This window comes from Notolepis coatsorum (genome assembly GCF_963971535.1).
Source record: "Notolepis coatsorum genome assembly, chromosome: 1".
NCBI classification, from domain to species: Eukaryota; Metazoa; Chordata; class Actinopteri; order Aulopiformes; family Paralepididae; genus Notolepis; species Notolepis coatsorum.
The window spans coordinates 61,343,013-61,360,733 of record NC_140165.1 but is presented as its reverse complement, the minus strand read 5'-3'; the positions used below and the strand labels follow the sequence as shown (position 1 = coordinate 61,360,733).

Below are 17,721 nucleotides of genomic sequence, written 5' to 3'. Positions count from 1 at the left end.
CCTCTATCATCCATCCCTCCATCATCCATTCCTCTATCCCTCCCCCCTCTATCTATGCCTCCATCATCATCCCTCCCTCCCTCTATCCCTCCATCATCCCTCCCTCCATCCCTCATCCCTCCCTATATCATCTATCCCTCTATCCCTCCCTCATCCATCCATCATCCCTCCCTCTATCCCTTCCTCATCCATCCCTCCCTCCATCATCCCTTCCTCATCCCTCCCTCTATCCCTCCCTCCCTCTATCCCTCACATCATCACCCCCTCTATCCCTTCCTCATCCCTCCCTCCCTCTATCCCTCCATCATCACCCCCTCTATCCCTCCATCATCCCTCCCTCCCTCCCTCTCCTCACCGTTGATGATCATCTTCAGGCAGGTGGCGCAGGGTCTCCTGGAGAAGTACAGGTGGCAGTCAGCCAGTCTGGGACCGTGTCTGATGATGGCTACCTGTCCAGCATGGAGCTCTGGACCAGAGCAGTGCAGACCCATCACCTTCAGAACAACACAACACTCAGTCAGTGGAGACCCATCACCTTCAGAACAACACAACACTCAGTCAGTGCAGACTAGAGGTGGAACGGTTCACAAAATCAACGGTTCGGTTCGTATCACGGTTTTCGGTTCGGTTCGATATACGTTTATTTTTTTTATTTTTTTTTTAATGTAACACTCAAAAATCTAAACATGCTTCTCATTTATATATATATATAGGCTACATTTGTCAATGTATTAATTTAGTGCAAACAAACAATATGCTCAGCCAGCACTAGACTTTCCTTTCTTTAATATAAACACAAAAAAACAATGTCAACAATGTTTAAATTCCCTGATTGTCAGTTCTTAACACTTTCAGAGCCCTACCCGTTGAATGCCACCATCCACTTCAATGTTAGCGTTAAAAACGCCTAATCTATGTTTTAAATTATGGCTATGTGTCTAATCTGCCCGTCGCTTTATCAATGACTCGTTTGCAGTCAACATTGTCGAAGCGGATTGTTTTTTTATCGGTTCATTTTCGTTTTATAGCATTTTGAAAAGCCCTCGTTTTCAAGGAAAATATAAAGATTCCATGATAAAAGACATTTACTGGAATATTCTAGAATACACAAAAACTGTCATTTTTCGGCCTATTTATGAATCGTTTTCAAATAAACGCTAGATTATCAATAGTATATGTGTACGTATGCACGCTATAGAGGCGATCTGAAATAATCGATTCTCTTATTTCCTCATCAGCGATCGCGCACACACAGACACATCACACATAGGGCAAACGCTGAGATCGCAGCGAATACAACTCTGATTATCCCAAGACTGGTAAAATAGATTCCTTACAGATATTCTCCAAAAAGATCATTCCAATTCCTGATCGCCATTCCAAATATCGATCACGCTTATTGATTGAGTATTGGCTGCTGTAAATATATATTCCAGGCCGATTCCTGTCCCGCGATGACTTCCATGTTGATCAGACTTCTTGCCAGCACAAGGAACCAGCTGGCTCCGCCTCTACATATCTACAGATCTACAGATCCCAGGTCAGTCTAAGCAACTGACCTGCAGTTACACAGGGATAGACGATAGGGGGCACTTTTTTCCATTCTGAGCTTCTGTAGGGGCTGGTGTACCAACGGGAGACTCGGTTGATGAAATATGAAATCAGATCGCTAATAAAACGATATTTGTCGTTGTGGGCACTCAACGGGGGGGCTGATAAAACGAGATATGTTGTCCGTGGCACTGAAAGGGTTAATGCTAATGGAAAGATTAGTTTTCCGCTTGAAATTAAAGTGCAATATTTGAAATACAATGAAAGGAATATGGCTGGATTTCTTATCAAAGGGAAACTTTCAAGTTTCTTTATTAGTTGTCATACAGAAGTACAGAATACTTTTATACAAAATGCTTCTTTCTGAAAAGTGTCACTGTTATTTAAAATAAATAAATAAACAAATTAGAAAGCCATCAATATAAATTGCAGCATACATCAAACTAACACACACACACTGTACTGTTTCAAAACAACACTGCTCTGTTCATTCTATTTTTAAAATACGTACATTATCTGTCTACATTTATTTAGAATAACATTATTTAAATATTGAGTGCAACTGTGGTGGATTACGTAATTCGGTGAGTTGGAACTATCTATGGGTTGGCGGGTTCGCAGGGACATTTTAGCGTGTGGGACCTTCAGCTCCGGTAACGTTAGGAGTTCATAACATGCAGTGGAAAAGCGGCAATAGTCCCGGTTGGAGTTAGTAAATACAGTTGTATGTTAGCCTTCTTGGATGTTGAATAAACGCCTATCATTGTCTTTAAACACCCCACCTCTCAGGGCGGCTAGGTGGTGTAGTGGGCAAGGCACTCGCCACCAGTGTGGAGACGCTAGGATTCGCGTGTTCGAATCCAGCTCTCCACATTGTTTTCAGTTTAGCTGGTCGTCCGCAGTAATACACATTGGCCGTATTACGGGGAGGGAAACTGAAGGGTGGGGATCGGGCGTTGTGAACAAGCGACTCCTACAAGTCGGTTGGTGCGCCTGCGCAGTAGAATCAGGAAGTGTCGGGGGCAGCGTGAGCCTCCCACGCGTTACTCCTCGACACTGAGAGATCGAGCTGCGCAGGTGAAAAGATGCGACTGCTGTTACCTCAAGTACCGGAGGGGACTTGTGCTATGTATGACTTAGTCCACATTGCAGCCGGCTTGTGGGAGGCAAGAAACAGCGTTCGTGACAGGGGAGGGTTGAATTGGATGATACGAAATTGGGATGGGAGAAAAATATAGAAAAATGGGAGAAAAAGTGGATAAAAAAAAAAACACCCCACCTCTCAGACTCCCATTTTCTCCTCTGCTAGCTAGTAGCTACGATAAAATTTCATTGATTGTATTAGCTGGCGGGCTACCATAGTTAAAACGTGCGTTGTGTTGTACAAACTGCTAACGTTATGGCAAGATGTGTGTAGGGCTATGTAATGTTAATGGCTATGTTTTTAAAGTCATAATGAAGATTGATTTATATCGCGCTTGCCATTTACAAAAAACTGACTAGCACCTGCAGTGCTGCTGCAGCCAGCGCTCACCTCTCCCGGCTCCGTGCCAAATTATTTTTATTTTTCATTTTTTTTTGTGCATCATCTGAACCGTACGATACACAGACGCCCCGAACCGTGGAGGTCGTATCGAACGGTGTACGGTTCTAATGCGTATCGTTCCACCCCTAGTGGAGACCCATCACCTTCAGAACAACACAACACTCAGTCAGTGCAGACCCATCACCTTCAGAACAAATTCTGATTTTATTTATTGTCAAAAGTATGCATAATGTTGTGTTAATTCCACAACAAGAGATATGTAATGTTAATTACCTGTAATTATTCCGTTTTTTGGGGGGGGGGGGGGGCCTGCATATATCGGTATCGGTTGATATCGGTATCGGAAATATATAAATGTACTGAATTTGTTATTTATTATTTTATTTATTATTATATTATTATAATAAATAAGAATAATCTGATATATGTATTAGGGCTGTCAGTTTATCGTGTTAATTAGATTAATTAATTACACAGCAAATTATTGCATTATGAAAATTAACTCAAAATTTATTACCAAAAAAAAGAAATCTCATTCATTCCATAAGAACATATAATACACATTTACAGACTTTTTTTTTTATATAGTCCATTTGCATGTTCTTGGTATCTGATTCTAGGGACATCTAATGGATCTCAGGGAATGTATTCCCAGTGTCAGAAATACTGTGTCTGTTACTAGGCTTTGAGTAAATTGTAATGAACCAAATGAGAATATCAATAAAAAAAATGTATCGTTGACTGTGAATAACACCATGCTCAAATTGACCAGACCTGAAAAATCTAAGCAAATTAATAGATGGAAGATGATTAAACAGAAGGTTTTGTAGATACAGTACTGAATTCTGCCATCCGGACACATGCTATTTGAAATATGATTATATAATATAGAATATCAGGCATAAAATGGTTATGCGATTAAAATGCGATTAATTAATTACAAATCCTGTAATTAATTAGATTACTTTTTTTAATCGCCTGACAGCACTAATATGTATTTTTTTTATACCCGATCCAGCTATTTTTGTCATATCGGAGCCGATATCAATATCGGTGCATCCCTAGTAAAGACCTGTCACCTTCAGAACAACACACTCAGTCAATCTAAAGACCAGATCAGATCAGATAAGATGCCGTAAGATACTGTAAGATAAGATAAGATCAAATAATATACTGTAACATAAGATAGGTTAACCCTTTCACTGCCACATGACAGCCGGTTAACCCTTTCACTGTGACAATACAGAAGGTTAGCCCTTTACTATCACACAACCGACGGCGATGCTCCATCATTAGCATCATCGCCGTCGGTTGTGTGATAGTAAAGGGCTAACCTTCTGTCGTGTGGCAGTGAAAGGGTTAAGAGATACTGTAAGATAAGATAAAAATAATATACTGTAAGATTTAAGATACTGAAATTTGAGATATGTACTGTACTGATATTGTTAGTTTTAGTCTAATTTTAGTCAACTGCATTTTCGACAGAGAGAGAGAGAGAGAGAGAGAGGCAGAGTCATGCTTCATCCCTCAAGGATTAACTTAATAATAGCAACTGAAAATAATTCTAAATCCAACCTCCACGCACTCCAAAACCTGCTCCTGATAAACAGAGAGACAGACCACTGATATACAGAGAGACTGACCTATGACATACAGAGACAGATATACAGAAAGACTGACCTCTGATATACAGAAAGACTGACCTTTGACATACAGAGACAGATATACAGAGAGACAGACCTTTGACATACAGAGAGACAGACATACAGAGAGACAGACCTTTGACATACAGAGAGACAGACCTTTGACATACAGAGACAGATATACAGAGAGACAGACATACAGAGACAGATATACAGAGAGACAGACCTTTGACATACAGAGAGACAGACATACAGAGAGACAGACCTTTGACATACAGAGAGACAGACATACAGAGAGACAGACCTTTGACATACAGAGAGACAGACATACAGAGAGACAGACCTTTGACATACAGAGAGACAGACATACAGAGACAGACCTTTGACATACAGAGAGACAGACATACAGAGAGACAGACCTTTGACATACAGAGAGACAGACATACAGAGAGACAGACCTTTGACATACAGAGAGACAGACATACAGAGAGACAGACATACAGAGACAGACATACAGAGAGACAGACATACAGAGACAGATATACAGAGAGACAGACCTTTGACATACAGAGAGACAGACATACAGAGAGACAGACCTTTGACATACAGAGACAGACATACAGAGAGACAGACCTTTGATATACAGAGAGACATACCTTTGACATACAGAGACAGACATACAGAGAGACAGACCTTTGACATACAGAGAGACAGACCTTTGACATGTATAGAGACGGAGCTCTTACCTTGTTGTCTTGTACGACCACCAGACCCGTCCCTCGCACCTAGACACCAACAGGAATCAGAGGCACGTCACTTAATGCAGAGCTGAACACCACCGCTGGCTGAGGACGACCACATCGTCATCAAAAATGTCATCATCATAATAATATGAAAATTAAATAAGTGAAATAAAGGTATGTATATATGTTATGTCTGTCTGTATATATATATGAAATATTTGATATACATACATATATCTGTGTATGTATGCATATATGTATGTATAAATTTATGTATGTATATGTGTATGTATGTATATATTTTGTATGTACATTATGTGACTCAGCACCGTCTAGCCCGCCTTGTTAACCCATTGAAACCGGGAAACACATTTGTGTGCGTGTGTATATGCAGGCTATATAATGCATTATTAGCAGCCTAAATTAGTTAAGGAGCTCACAATTCCTCGAAAAAGGCTAGCAGTCATGTGACTTTGTTAGTATGATGTGATGAGACAGTCTTACAGTTTACATACATACAACAAAGAGCGGACAAGGACACAAGTGGGAATCAAACAGAGAAGAAAGTGGGAATCAAACAGAAGAAAGTGGGAATCAAACAGAGAAGAAAGTGGATATCAAACAGAGAAGAAAGTGGGTATCAAACAGAGAAGAAAGTGGGAATCAAACAGAGAAGAAAGTGGGAATCAAACAGAGAAGAAAGTGGGAATCAAACAGAGAAGAAAGTGGATATCAAACAGAGAAGAAAGTGGATATCAAACAGAGAAGAAAGTGGATATCAAACAGAGAAGAAAGTGGATATCAAACAGAGAAGAAAGTGGGTATCAAACAGAGAAGAAAGTGGGAATCAAACAGAGAAGAAAGTGGGAATCAAACAGAGAAGAAAGTGGGAATCAAACAGAGAAGAAAGTGGGAATCAAACAGAGAAGAAAGTGGGAATCAAACAGAGAAGAAAGTGGGAATCAAACAGAGAAGAAAGTGGGAATCAACCAGAGAAGAAAGTGGGAATCAAACAGAGAAGAAAGTGGGAATCAAACAGAAGAAAGTGGGAATCAAACAGAAGAAAGTGGGAATCAAACAGAAGAAAGTGGGAATCAAACAGAAGAAAGTGGGAATCAAACAGAGAAGAAAGTGGGAATCAAACAGAGAAGAAAGTGGGAATCAAACAGAGAAGAAAGTGGGAATAGAGAAGAAAGTGGGAATCAACCAGAAGAAAGTGGGAATCAAACAGAGAAGAAAGTGGGAATCAAACAGAGAAGAAAGTGGGAATCAAACAGAGAAGAAAGTGGGAATCAAACAGAGAAGAAAGTGGGAATCAAACAGAGAAGAAAGTGGGAATCAAACAGGGAAGAAAGTGGGAATCAAACAGAGAAGAAAGTGGGAATCAAACAGAGAAGAAAGTGGGAATCAAACAGAAGAAAGTGGGAATCAAACAGAGAAGAAAGTGGGAATCAACCAGAAGAAAGTGGGAATCAAACAGAGAAGAAAGTGGGAATCAAACAGAAGAAAGTGGGAATCAAACAGAGAAGAAAGTGGGAATCAAACAGAGAAGAAAGTGGGAATCAAACAGAGAAGAAAGTGGGAATCAAACAGAGAAGAAAGTGGGAATCAAACAGAAGAAAGTGGGAATCAAACAGAGAAGAAAGTGGGAATCAACCAGAAGAAAGTGGGAATCAAACAGAGAAGAAAGTGGGAATCAAACAGAGAAGAAAGTGGGAATCAAACAGAGAAGAAAGTGGGAATCAAACAGAAGAAAGTGGGAATCAAACAGAGAAGAAAGTGGGAATCAAACAGAGAGGAAAGTGGGAATCAAACAGAGAGGAAAGTGGGAATCAAACAGAGAAGAAAGTGGGAATCAAACAGAGAAGAAAGTGGGAATCAAACAGAGAAGAAAGTGGGAATCAAACAGAAGAAAGTGGGAATCAAACAGAGAAGAAAGTGGGAATCAAACAGAGAAGAAAGTGGGAATCAAACAGGGAAGAAAGTGGGAATCAAACAGAGAGGAAAGTGGGAATCAAACAGAGAAGAAAGTGGGAATCAAACAGAGAAGAAAGTGGGAATCAAACAGAGAAGAAAGTGGGAATCAAACAGAAGAAAGTGGGAATCAAACAGAGAAGAAAGTGGGAATCAAACAGAGAAGAAAGTGGGAATCAAACAGGGAAGAAAGTGGGAATCAAACAGAGAGGAAAGTGGGAATCAAACAGAGAAGAAAGTGGGAATCAAACAGAGAAGAAAGTGGGAATCAAACAGAGAAGAAAGTGGGAATCAAACAGAAGAAAGTGGGAATCAAACAGAAGAAAGTGGGAATCAAACAGAGAGGAAAGTGGGAATCAAACAGAGAAGAAAGTGGGAATCAAACAGAAGAAAGTGGGAATCAAACAGAGAGGAAAGTGGGAATCAAACAGAGAAGAAAGTGGATATCAAACAGAAGAAAGTGGGAATCAAACAGAGAAGAAAGTGGGAATCAAACAGAGAAGAAAGTGGGAATCAAACAGAGAAGAAAGTGGGAATCAAACAGAGAAGAAAGTGGGAATCAAACAGGGAAGAAAGTGGGAATCAAACAGAGAAGAAAGTGGGAATCAAACAGAGAAGAAAGTGGGAATCAAACAGAAGAAAGTGGGAATCAAACAGAGAACAAAGTGGATATCAAACAGAGAAGAAAGTGGGAATCAAACAGAGAAGAAAGTGGATATCAAACAGGGAAGTGGGAATCAAACATGGAAGAAAGTGGGAATCAAACAGGGAAGACAGTGGGAATCAAACAGGGAAGACCGTGGATATCAAACAAAAAAGGAATTACAGTACAGCACTACATAACACAATATAACATAACTTTGTTTATCCTCATTTCTGTATTTCTCTGTGTATTTTTTAAGCTGCTTTTTAAATTGTGCCATATGTATGTATGTATGTGTATGTGTGTGTGTGTGTGTGTATGTGTGTGTGTGTGTGTATGTGTGTATGTGTGCGTGTGTGTGTACTACTCACAGTCTCATTGCTCTCTGCGTGTTCCTGCTCCTCTTTAGGAAACAACTCCATCCACAGACTGAGCAACGTGAACAGGTTCACCTTAGATAACCTGGGGCCATGGCCTGAGAGAGAGAGAGAGAGAGAGAAGACAGAGAGAGAGATAGAGAGAGACAGAGAGGTAAACCATTATAAACCAGAGGTGTGGTAAACCAGTTCTAAACCATTATAAACCAGAGGTGTGGTAAACCAGTTCTAAACCAGAGGTGTGGTAAACCAGTTCTAAACCAGAGGTGTGGTAAACCAGTTCTAAACCATTATAAAGAGTCCAGTCACATGACTCGTCGATAAAACCAGCAAAAGACTTGCAACTGGATTTTAACTTCATCAACACCAGTGACTTCAGACTAGAGCCTCGTGACTCGAAGGACTTGATTGATATCCTCCTCAAGCCCACCAGTGTACAACATCAGCAGCGTGATTCACTTGACTTGGGACGTGACTTGGGAATTGGCAGTCTTGACTCGAGACTTGAGTGTAAAGACTTGCAAAAACATTGACTCGGTCCCCACCTCAGTCATTCCCAGTATTCTAGTGATTGTTGCTATACACACGATATGACGACATGCCACAACTCATGCAATTTAATAATGATCCACAAACATGTTTTAAATTATCAATTCAATAATCAATATAAATGTTTTGGGGGGGAAGGAATATTTGTATTGCTTTGTGAATGTATTATTTTTAAATTATTACTCTGAATGAATGAATGAAAACTTTATTTAAACAGATTGCAGAATGGTTACAATACAGTGTACAGCTCAATACAAACAATTGTTAAGGGGATGCAGACCAGAGAAATACTTTCGTCTTGTTTACATCAGGGTCCCCCATTTTCAATGCATCATAGATCATAATATATGACATACACAACATACCTGACATCATGACATTTATGACACAGGGACATACAGTACATGACATACAGGTATATAGTACTGTTACATTACTGTATGTAATAGACATGTGATCTATTGATTGATTGATAAGTTTATTAACAGATTGCAGAATGGGTACAGTACAGTACAGCTCAATACATACAATTGTTAAGAGGATGCAGACCTGAGAAAGACTTTCGTCTTGTTTCCATCAGGGTCCTCCATTTTCAATTCATCATATGACACACACGACATACAGATAGACAGTACTGCTACATCTATACATTTATGACATACCAGATTTTCAAATACAGTACTGTTTGTGATACAAAAAAAAAATCCAGAAAAAGAGTGTATATACATTTGACATAGAAACTGTGCATTGGGGGAGGTTGGGTAGGTGGGGTGGGGCTGTACATTGGAGGGGGGGGACACACACTGTACATTGGAATACTGACCTACATTTGACATAGAAACTGTTCATTGGAGGAGGTTGGGTAGGTGGGGTGGGGTTGGGTGGGGCTGTACATTGGAGGTGGGGGGGGGGGGGGGGGGGGGTTGGGTACATTGGAATACTGACAAAGCCATGCTTGGTCTTTATTGTACAACTGGATTAGGACATTTGTAGGGGCCAGTTTTGAATGGCAGTCTCCCGTAGGTGTTGTACCGATGTGGATGACGATGGGGGTCTAGAGGTAGTGGCAGGCTGAATGAAGTGTGTGTGTGTCTGTGTCTGTGTCTGTGTGTGTGTGTGTGTGTGTGTGTGTGTGTGCATGCGTGCATGCGTGTGTGTGTATACACCGTATGGTGTGTGAGACTTTGACAGGACTTTGATGTCACATTGGTTGACACATTCAAACTAATTGACTCTCAATAACTGTCAAACTAAACAAATGGGATTGGGATATGTGTGAACTTATGTGCATCATAAAATTATTATTTGGTGAAGTGTCCCTTTAATACACCACATTGGAACTGTTTCCAAACAGCTGACTAGTTGATAGATATGGAATTAGTCATCTGAGATTTAAAAAGGTGACTATGATGTGATTAGGGAAATCCTCCTTAAGCCCCACTGTGATATGATTGAATAGTGAGTGACACATAAGTACAACAATGATTTTAAATCTGCATATGGGCCACGGGGGAAAAGTGTCCTATTTGTTCCACATTGTCTTGTGCTTCAGAGAGACACTGTCTCCGTCTGATTGATTGAAAACTTTATTAACATATTGCAGAATGGGTACAGTACAGCTCAATACAGTACACACAATTGTTAAGGGGATGCAGACCAGAGAAAGACTTTCGTCTTGTTTACATCACGGTCCCCCATTTTCAATTCATCATGACATTTATTATGAATGACATACAGACAGTCTCACCTTGCACTGTGGTGTCTGTCTGTGTGCTGGCCTCTCTCACATCGCCACCTCTCTTGCATTGACACGGAGCACAACACCGCGGGTTCGAGTCCCGCTGGTCCTGCTGGCTGCCGCTCGTTGCTGCCAATCCCGCCATCCAACTCTCTACTCCCGCGGACACACAGATCACACAGATCAGACCCTCTGGGCTCCAGAGTCAGACTGTATAATAACACAAACATTAAGACGAGTTCTGCTGCTGCTGCTGCCGGCCTGCCGCTAATGTCGAAGCCGCTTCCGACAATAATATCCTCTGACGTGGCCCACGTGGGCGGGGAGAAAGGAGTAGCTGACCAATCAGCGTTATAGGCGTCAACCGCAGGTCTAGTGGCGTCATCACGTCGACCGCTTCTTGTTTTGATTAAAGGGGGATGTCGCTCATTTTAAGAATTCAATTATTAGGTGAATTCCTAAAATGGGTGGCGTTAGGCGTTCCCGTTTTAAGCGATATTCCAAATCTAAAGATGTTATTGTTTATTTTGAAAGCAATGTTAACTCATTTATACTTGCGTTATATTTGTATGTCTTGTGTACTGTACTGTTACTGTATGTCACAAATGTCTTGATGAATTGAAAATGGAGGACCCTGATGTAAACAAGACGAAAGCCTTTCTCTGGTCTGCATCCCCTTAACAATTGTTTGTATTGAGCCGTACTGTATGTATGAATGAATGAATGAATGAAAACTTTATTTAACAGATTGCAGAATGGGTACAATACAGTAGGCTACGGCTCAATACACACAATTGTTAAGGGGATGCAGACCTGAGAAAGACGTTTGTCTTGTTTACATCAGGGTCCCCCATTTTCAATTCATATAGACATTTATGACATACATGACACTTATTTATAGGTATTTAGTACTGATACATTTGTGACATAAACGGTATTCAAATATACAGTACTGTTACCCCTAGATCCTGACAGAGTATATACATATGATGGGGAGGGGACTGTACATTAGGAGGGGGTGGGTGGGTGGGAGAGGAATATATACCTGCGGTGGGGAGGAGACTGTCTATTAGGAGGTGGTGGGGGTTTTGGGCATTTACAACTGTCTACAACTGCCCTACACTGTAATCATAATACCTATCTCATACTAAGGTCTACCCATATAACTTACTCTGTATGATAGCCATGTACAATGGTGCTGTATATATACATGTATATAAACATTAAACATAAAACATAAAACATAAAACATAAAGTTTGGACATTTGTGTTTGGTAGCTTATTTCTCTGTTGTAACAATGCTTCTTGGCAATACATTTTATACCGTTGGAAAGCCTGTTTATTTACCTTTTAAATGGTGCCCCATTTGTAAGGAACATGCATTTGTTGGATGAGCAGCACAGCTGAGTATGCGCCCATGAAAAATGTGACAAATCGTATTCAAACAGCTTATTCTGCTGTTGCTATTGACTCTTGTTTGGTGTTGTTTGGTGGATTGGATGATTGAAGTCTTTCAGTAACAAGGAAGAAACTAGACATAATGGTAATTTTACAATTTATTAATTTAACAAACAGTCAGTAGCGTGTGTAAGAACCATACACAGCCTGGCACCTCCTCATGCTGGACACCAGCGTGGGCACACACTGCTGTGGGAGGGCATTCCACTCCTGAGACTCCTCAACCAGGATTTGTCGCAACGTGGTTGTGTTGGTCACCCTAGCTGCACGAAACAGCACGCCTAAGCTGATCCCACAAGTGTTCAGTTGGGTTGAGGTCAGGACTGTTGGCAGGCCATTCCATTCTCTCTACTCCCAAAGTCTGGAGGTAGTCTCTGATAAACCGCTCTGTGGGGGAGCGTTGTCATCTCGGAGGATGGAGTTCGGTCCCAGACTGGAGACAGGCCATCTGGCATACCGGGTGGGCAGACGCATATTTGGGCCGTTATGATTTGATAAAAATAGTTTTTTTATTTATATAAAAAAAATGTTTATATTTGGTCAACGACCGGCCCACTACTAGGCTGGGACAGCGGCCCATTGGTACTGACTGACACTGGGCTGGCCCAATCACATATCTTACTAAGCACCCCCCCGCCAGTCGTGCAGGTACATGACTGAGAGGGGGCTGGTACATGACTGAGAGGGGGGCTGGTACATGACTGAGAGGGGGCTGGTACATGACTGAGAGGGGGCTGTGGTACATGAATGAGAGGGGGCTGGTATACAGGACTGAGAGGGGGCTGATACATGACTGAGAGGGGGCTGTGGTACATGACTGAGAGGGGGCTGGTACATGACTGAGAGGGGGCTGGTACATGACTGAGAGGGGGGCTGGTACTGTGCATGACTGAGAGGGGGCTGGTACATGACTGAGAGGGGGGCTGGTACTGTACATGACTGAGATGGGGGCTGGTACTGTACATGACTGAGAGGGGGCTGGTACATGACTGAGAGGGGGGCTGGTACATGACTGAGAGGGGGGCTGGTACTGTACATGACTGAGAGGGGGCTGGTACATGACTGAGAGGGGGGCTGGTACTGTACATGACTGAGAGGGGGGCTGGTACATGACTGAGAGGGGGGCTGGTACTGTACATGACTGAGAGGGGGGCTGGTACATGACTGAGAGGGGGGCTGGTACATGACTGAGAGGGGGCTGTGGTACATGACAGAGGGGGCTGGTACATGACTGAGAGGGGGGCTGGTACATGACAGAGAGGGGGGCTGGTACATGACTGAGATGGGGCTGTGGTACATGACTGAGAGGGGGGCTGGTACATGACTGAGAGGGGGCTGTGGTACATGACAGAGAGGGGGGCTGGTACATGACTGAGAGGGGGGCTGGTACATGACTGAGATGGGGCTGGTATACAGGACTGAGAGGGGGCTGTGGTACATGACTGAGAGGGGGCTGGTACATGACTGAGAGGGGGGCTGGTACTGTACATGACTGAGAGGGGGGCTGGTACATGACTGAGAGGGGGGCTGGTACTGTACATGACTGAGAGGGGGGCTGGTACATGACTGAGAGGGGGGCTGGTACATGACTGAGAGGGGGCTGTGGTACATGACAGAGGGGGCTGGTACATGACTGAGAGGGGGGCTGGTACATGACAGAGAGGGGGGCTGGTACATGACTGAGATGGGGCTGTGGTACATGACTGAGAGGGGGGCTGGTACATGACTGAGAGGGGGCTGTGGTACATGACAGAGAGGGGGGCTGGTACATGACTGAGAGGGGGGCTGGTACATGACTGAGATGGGGCTGGTATACAGGACTGAGAGGGGGCTGTGGTACATGACTGAGAGGGGGCTGGTACATGACTGAGAGGGGGCTGTGGTACATGACTGAGAGGGAGCTGTGGTATATGACTGAGAGGGGGATGTGGTACATGACTGAGAGGGGGCTGGTATACAGGACTGAGAGGGGGCTGGTACATGACAGAGAGGGGGCTGGTACATGACTGAGAGGGGGCTGTGGTACATGACTGAGAGGGGGCCTGGTACATGACTGAGAGGGGGCTGTGGTACATGACTGAGAGGGGGCTGGTACATGACTGAGAGGGGGGCTGGTACATGACTGAGAGGGGGCTGTGGTACATGACTGAGAGGGGGCTGTGGTACATGACTGAGAGGGGGCTGTGGTACATGACTGAGAGGGGGCTGGTACATGACTGAGAGGGGGCTGGTACATGACTGAGAGGGGGCTGGTACCATGTATTGTGCATCATTGTAGGTCAAACCATTAAAAAGTTAATTTCCACAGCAGCCATTTTGGATTTTGGTCTCTCACAAATTTCCCCCGCCTTTTTAAAAAATACACCCCGGCTAAATTTGTTTATTAACCCTCCTAGATGACAAATCCATTGAGAAACGAAGTGCCACATATGACCCAACTACTAGGTCCATATCGTATCATCGTAATATTGTTTAAAAAATCATTAGTATAAGGGTTCCCTTGATAAAGATGCATGAAAAGGCTGTATAATATACAACACCTGTAGCTCAACTGCAAAAACTGCTTTTTTTATTTGATTTGATTTGTATTTGGAAATTAAAAACACATCATAAAAACAAATTATCTTGACCAATTTGTATTCCTGAGGATATCACCTAAAAGCATTCATTAAAACACTTATTTCCAAGGTGGTCCTCGATGGAAAACATAAAAACACAGCACATATAGCCTACTCAACTGCTAATTTTTGCTCAACTGCAAAAATGTATGCCTACTTATGTAAGTAAGTAAGTAAACTTTATTTGTATAGCACCTTTCACAGATAAAATCACAAAGTGCTTCACAGAAGTAAAACATAGCAACAGTTACATAGAAATGAACGCACTACACATAAAACAATTCTGACACATCGTAAGCATAGGCATAACATAAGAAAATTAAATAACTAAATATGAGTGCAACATAAATGTCAGTCCTAAAAACAAAACAACAATTATAAATAAATAAACAAAGTATACAACCAGGAATTAATTAAAAGCCTGTCTGAATAAGAACGTTTTCAACTGTTCCTTAAAAGTGGATAGGGAGTCAAGTGAACGCATAGAAAGGGGGAGGGTGTTCCAAAGGGTAGGGGCCATAAATTGGAAGGACCGGTCACCTTTTGTTATTAACCGGGTCCGTGGGACAACCAGGAGATTTTGGTGGGAGGACCTAAGTGCACGACTGGGGGAGTAGGGGCGCAGTAAATAAAAAATGTACACAGGGGATCTACCTTGGAGGGCTTTAAAAGTTAAAACAAGAATTAAAAAATTGACACGATAATTAATGGAGAGCCAATGTAGAGTGGATAAAATGGGGGTGATGTGGCCAGCCTTGTCCCAGTTAAAAGCCTTGCCGCTGCATTTTGAATGATTTGCAAGCGGTTTAGCACAGATTTATCCAGACAGGTAAAAATTTAATTGCAATAGTCCAGGCGTGAGGAAATAAAAGCATGGATGATCATTTCCATTTCAGCTCTAGAAACAACAAATCTTAATTTGGCAATGTTTCTGAGCTGATAAAAACATGACCGTGTGAGCTGGTTGACATGGCTGTTAAAAGACAGAGAGTCATCAAAAATTACACCTAAGTTCCTCACATGAGGTTTGACACACTGACCTAAAGGTCCAATAGAATTTTTTATAATGGGGATGATGTGGTCGGGAGCAATAATGAGGGCTTCTGTCTTACTTGCATTAAGATGAAGGAAATTAGCAGCCATCCAGCTCTTGATGGCATCGATGCATTCATTAATAATGCAAAAACTATTACACTCACTGGGCTTAAAAGAACAATACAATTGGATGTCATCCGCATAAAATTGATAAAATATTCCATTAAAACGTTTAATAATCTGGTTTAGGGGAAACATATATAGGGAGAACAGCATTGGCCCTAGCACAGAACCGTGCGGAACCCCACAGGACAGTGGGGTAGAGTCCGACATGAACTGACCCACTGACACAGAACACCTTCTATCAGCTAGGTAAGATGGGAACCATCTCAGTGCCGACCCAGAGATCCCAAACACATCATTCTCCACTTGCACAACCTGAAAGTAGGCACTTCCGGCTGACTTCCGGTTGCCAATGGTACTTCCTGTCCCATCCAAATACATTGGTTTTAGCTACTTTTCTCCCCTTATTTAAACAACTTTGTCGTCACAGAGAGGCAATGAAACGTTTGTATTATTATAGTATAGAATGTATTTAATAAGCAAACGTTTGTCAGCAGGGTTTTTGGGCTGTATTTCATGTAAAAACGTTTACTGTTAGTTTCCTTGCTCAGCCAGCATTAGCCTTCATTAGCTAACAGAAGCTAGTGGTTAAACAGGCCGGATTAGCTTTGAGCTAACTATCTTTCCCGACCCATGTATTCATTCCATTCTAAACATAACGTTAGTTTACAAAACATGACCTGTCTATATAACGTTGAGGAACAAATTATAAGTGTGTGGGTGTGTGTTTTGGAATGAGAATGAGACCCATTGAGCCTACGCACCATAACCACATGATCAACCGTGTCAAAGGCTGCATGCGCTGAGGTCCAATACAACTAATAGTGTGCATGTGTTTACCATCATCTGCAGCCATTAATTACAATGTCATTGGTAACCTTAAGAAGGGCTGTTTCGGTGGAATGAAATTTCCGAAAGCCTGATTGGAATGGGTCATGTGATGCAGATTATGGGTTTCTCGAACCGTGAGAAGCTGCTCAGCCACAATTTTCTCCAGCACCTTGGACAGCAGAGGCAATTTGGAGATTGGTCTATAATTCTCAGGAAGAGAGGGGTCTAGGTTAGCCTTCTTTAAAAGAGGTTGAACTATGGCATAGATATGGGATTGACACTGGTAGGTGCGGAAAAGTGACCATAGCTCAGCGTAGGAAGGTCCTATCGCGGTCCATATCTGAGGAGGTGCCAGGCGGTGTATGGTTCTTCCACACGCTACTGAGGCTTCCGACTGTTTGTTAAATTAATAAATTGTAAAATTGCCACTATGTCTTGTTTCTTCCTTGTTACTGATAGACTTCAATCATCCAATCCACCAAACAAGAATCAATAGCAACAGGATTTGTCACATTTTTCAGGGGCGCAACCCACATACTCAGCTGTGCTGCTCATCCCACAAATGGATGTTCCTTACAAATGGGGCACCATTTAAAAGGTAAATAAACAGGCTTTCCAACGGTATCAAATGTATTGCCAAGAAGCATTGTTACAACAGAGAAATAATCTACCAAACACACATTTCCAAACTTTATGTTTATTTATATTTACCGCATATATACTGGATATACCTACTTATACACCTGCATATAACTGTATGATAGCATGTACAATAATGCTGAATATACCACATCTATATATTTATTCTTAGCGTATATATATATCCACATGTCTGTACATACCTGCATATAATCCTTTGTTTTTACATATCTGTACGTATCCATTACCTACT

General features: G+C 42.1%; 1 protein-coding gene across 1 annotated transcript in view; it reads right to left on the bottom strand.

Annotated features, from left to right (window-relative positions):
- cdadc1 (cytidine and dCMP deaminase domain containing 1) overlaps positions 1 to 10,986 on the bottom strand; it is a 29,650-nt gene extending 18,664 nt beyond the window's left edge. Inside the window, exons 1-4 of the mRNA XM_084314795.1 lie at positions 10,774 to 10,986; positions 8,472 to 8,575; positions 5,487 to 5,525; positions 356 to 494 (exon numbers count right to left, since the gene is read on the bottom strand). Of these exons, the coding sequence (XP_084170921.1) occupies positions 356 to 494; positions 5,487 to 5,525; positions 8,472 to 8,575; positions 10,774 to 10,909 (418 nt within the window). The 5' untranslated portion in view covers positions 10,910 to 10,986. The remainder of the gene's footprint in view (positions 1 to 355; positions 495 to 5,486; positions 5,526 to 8,471; positions 8,576 to 10,773) is intronic.
- Between the last annotated feature and the right edge of the window lie 6,735 nt (positions 10,987 to 17,721).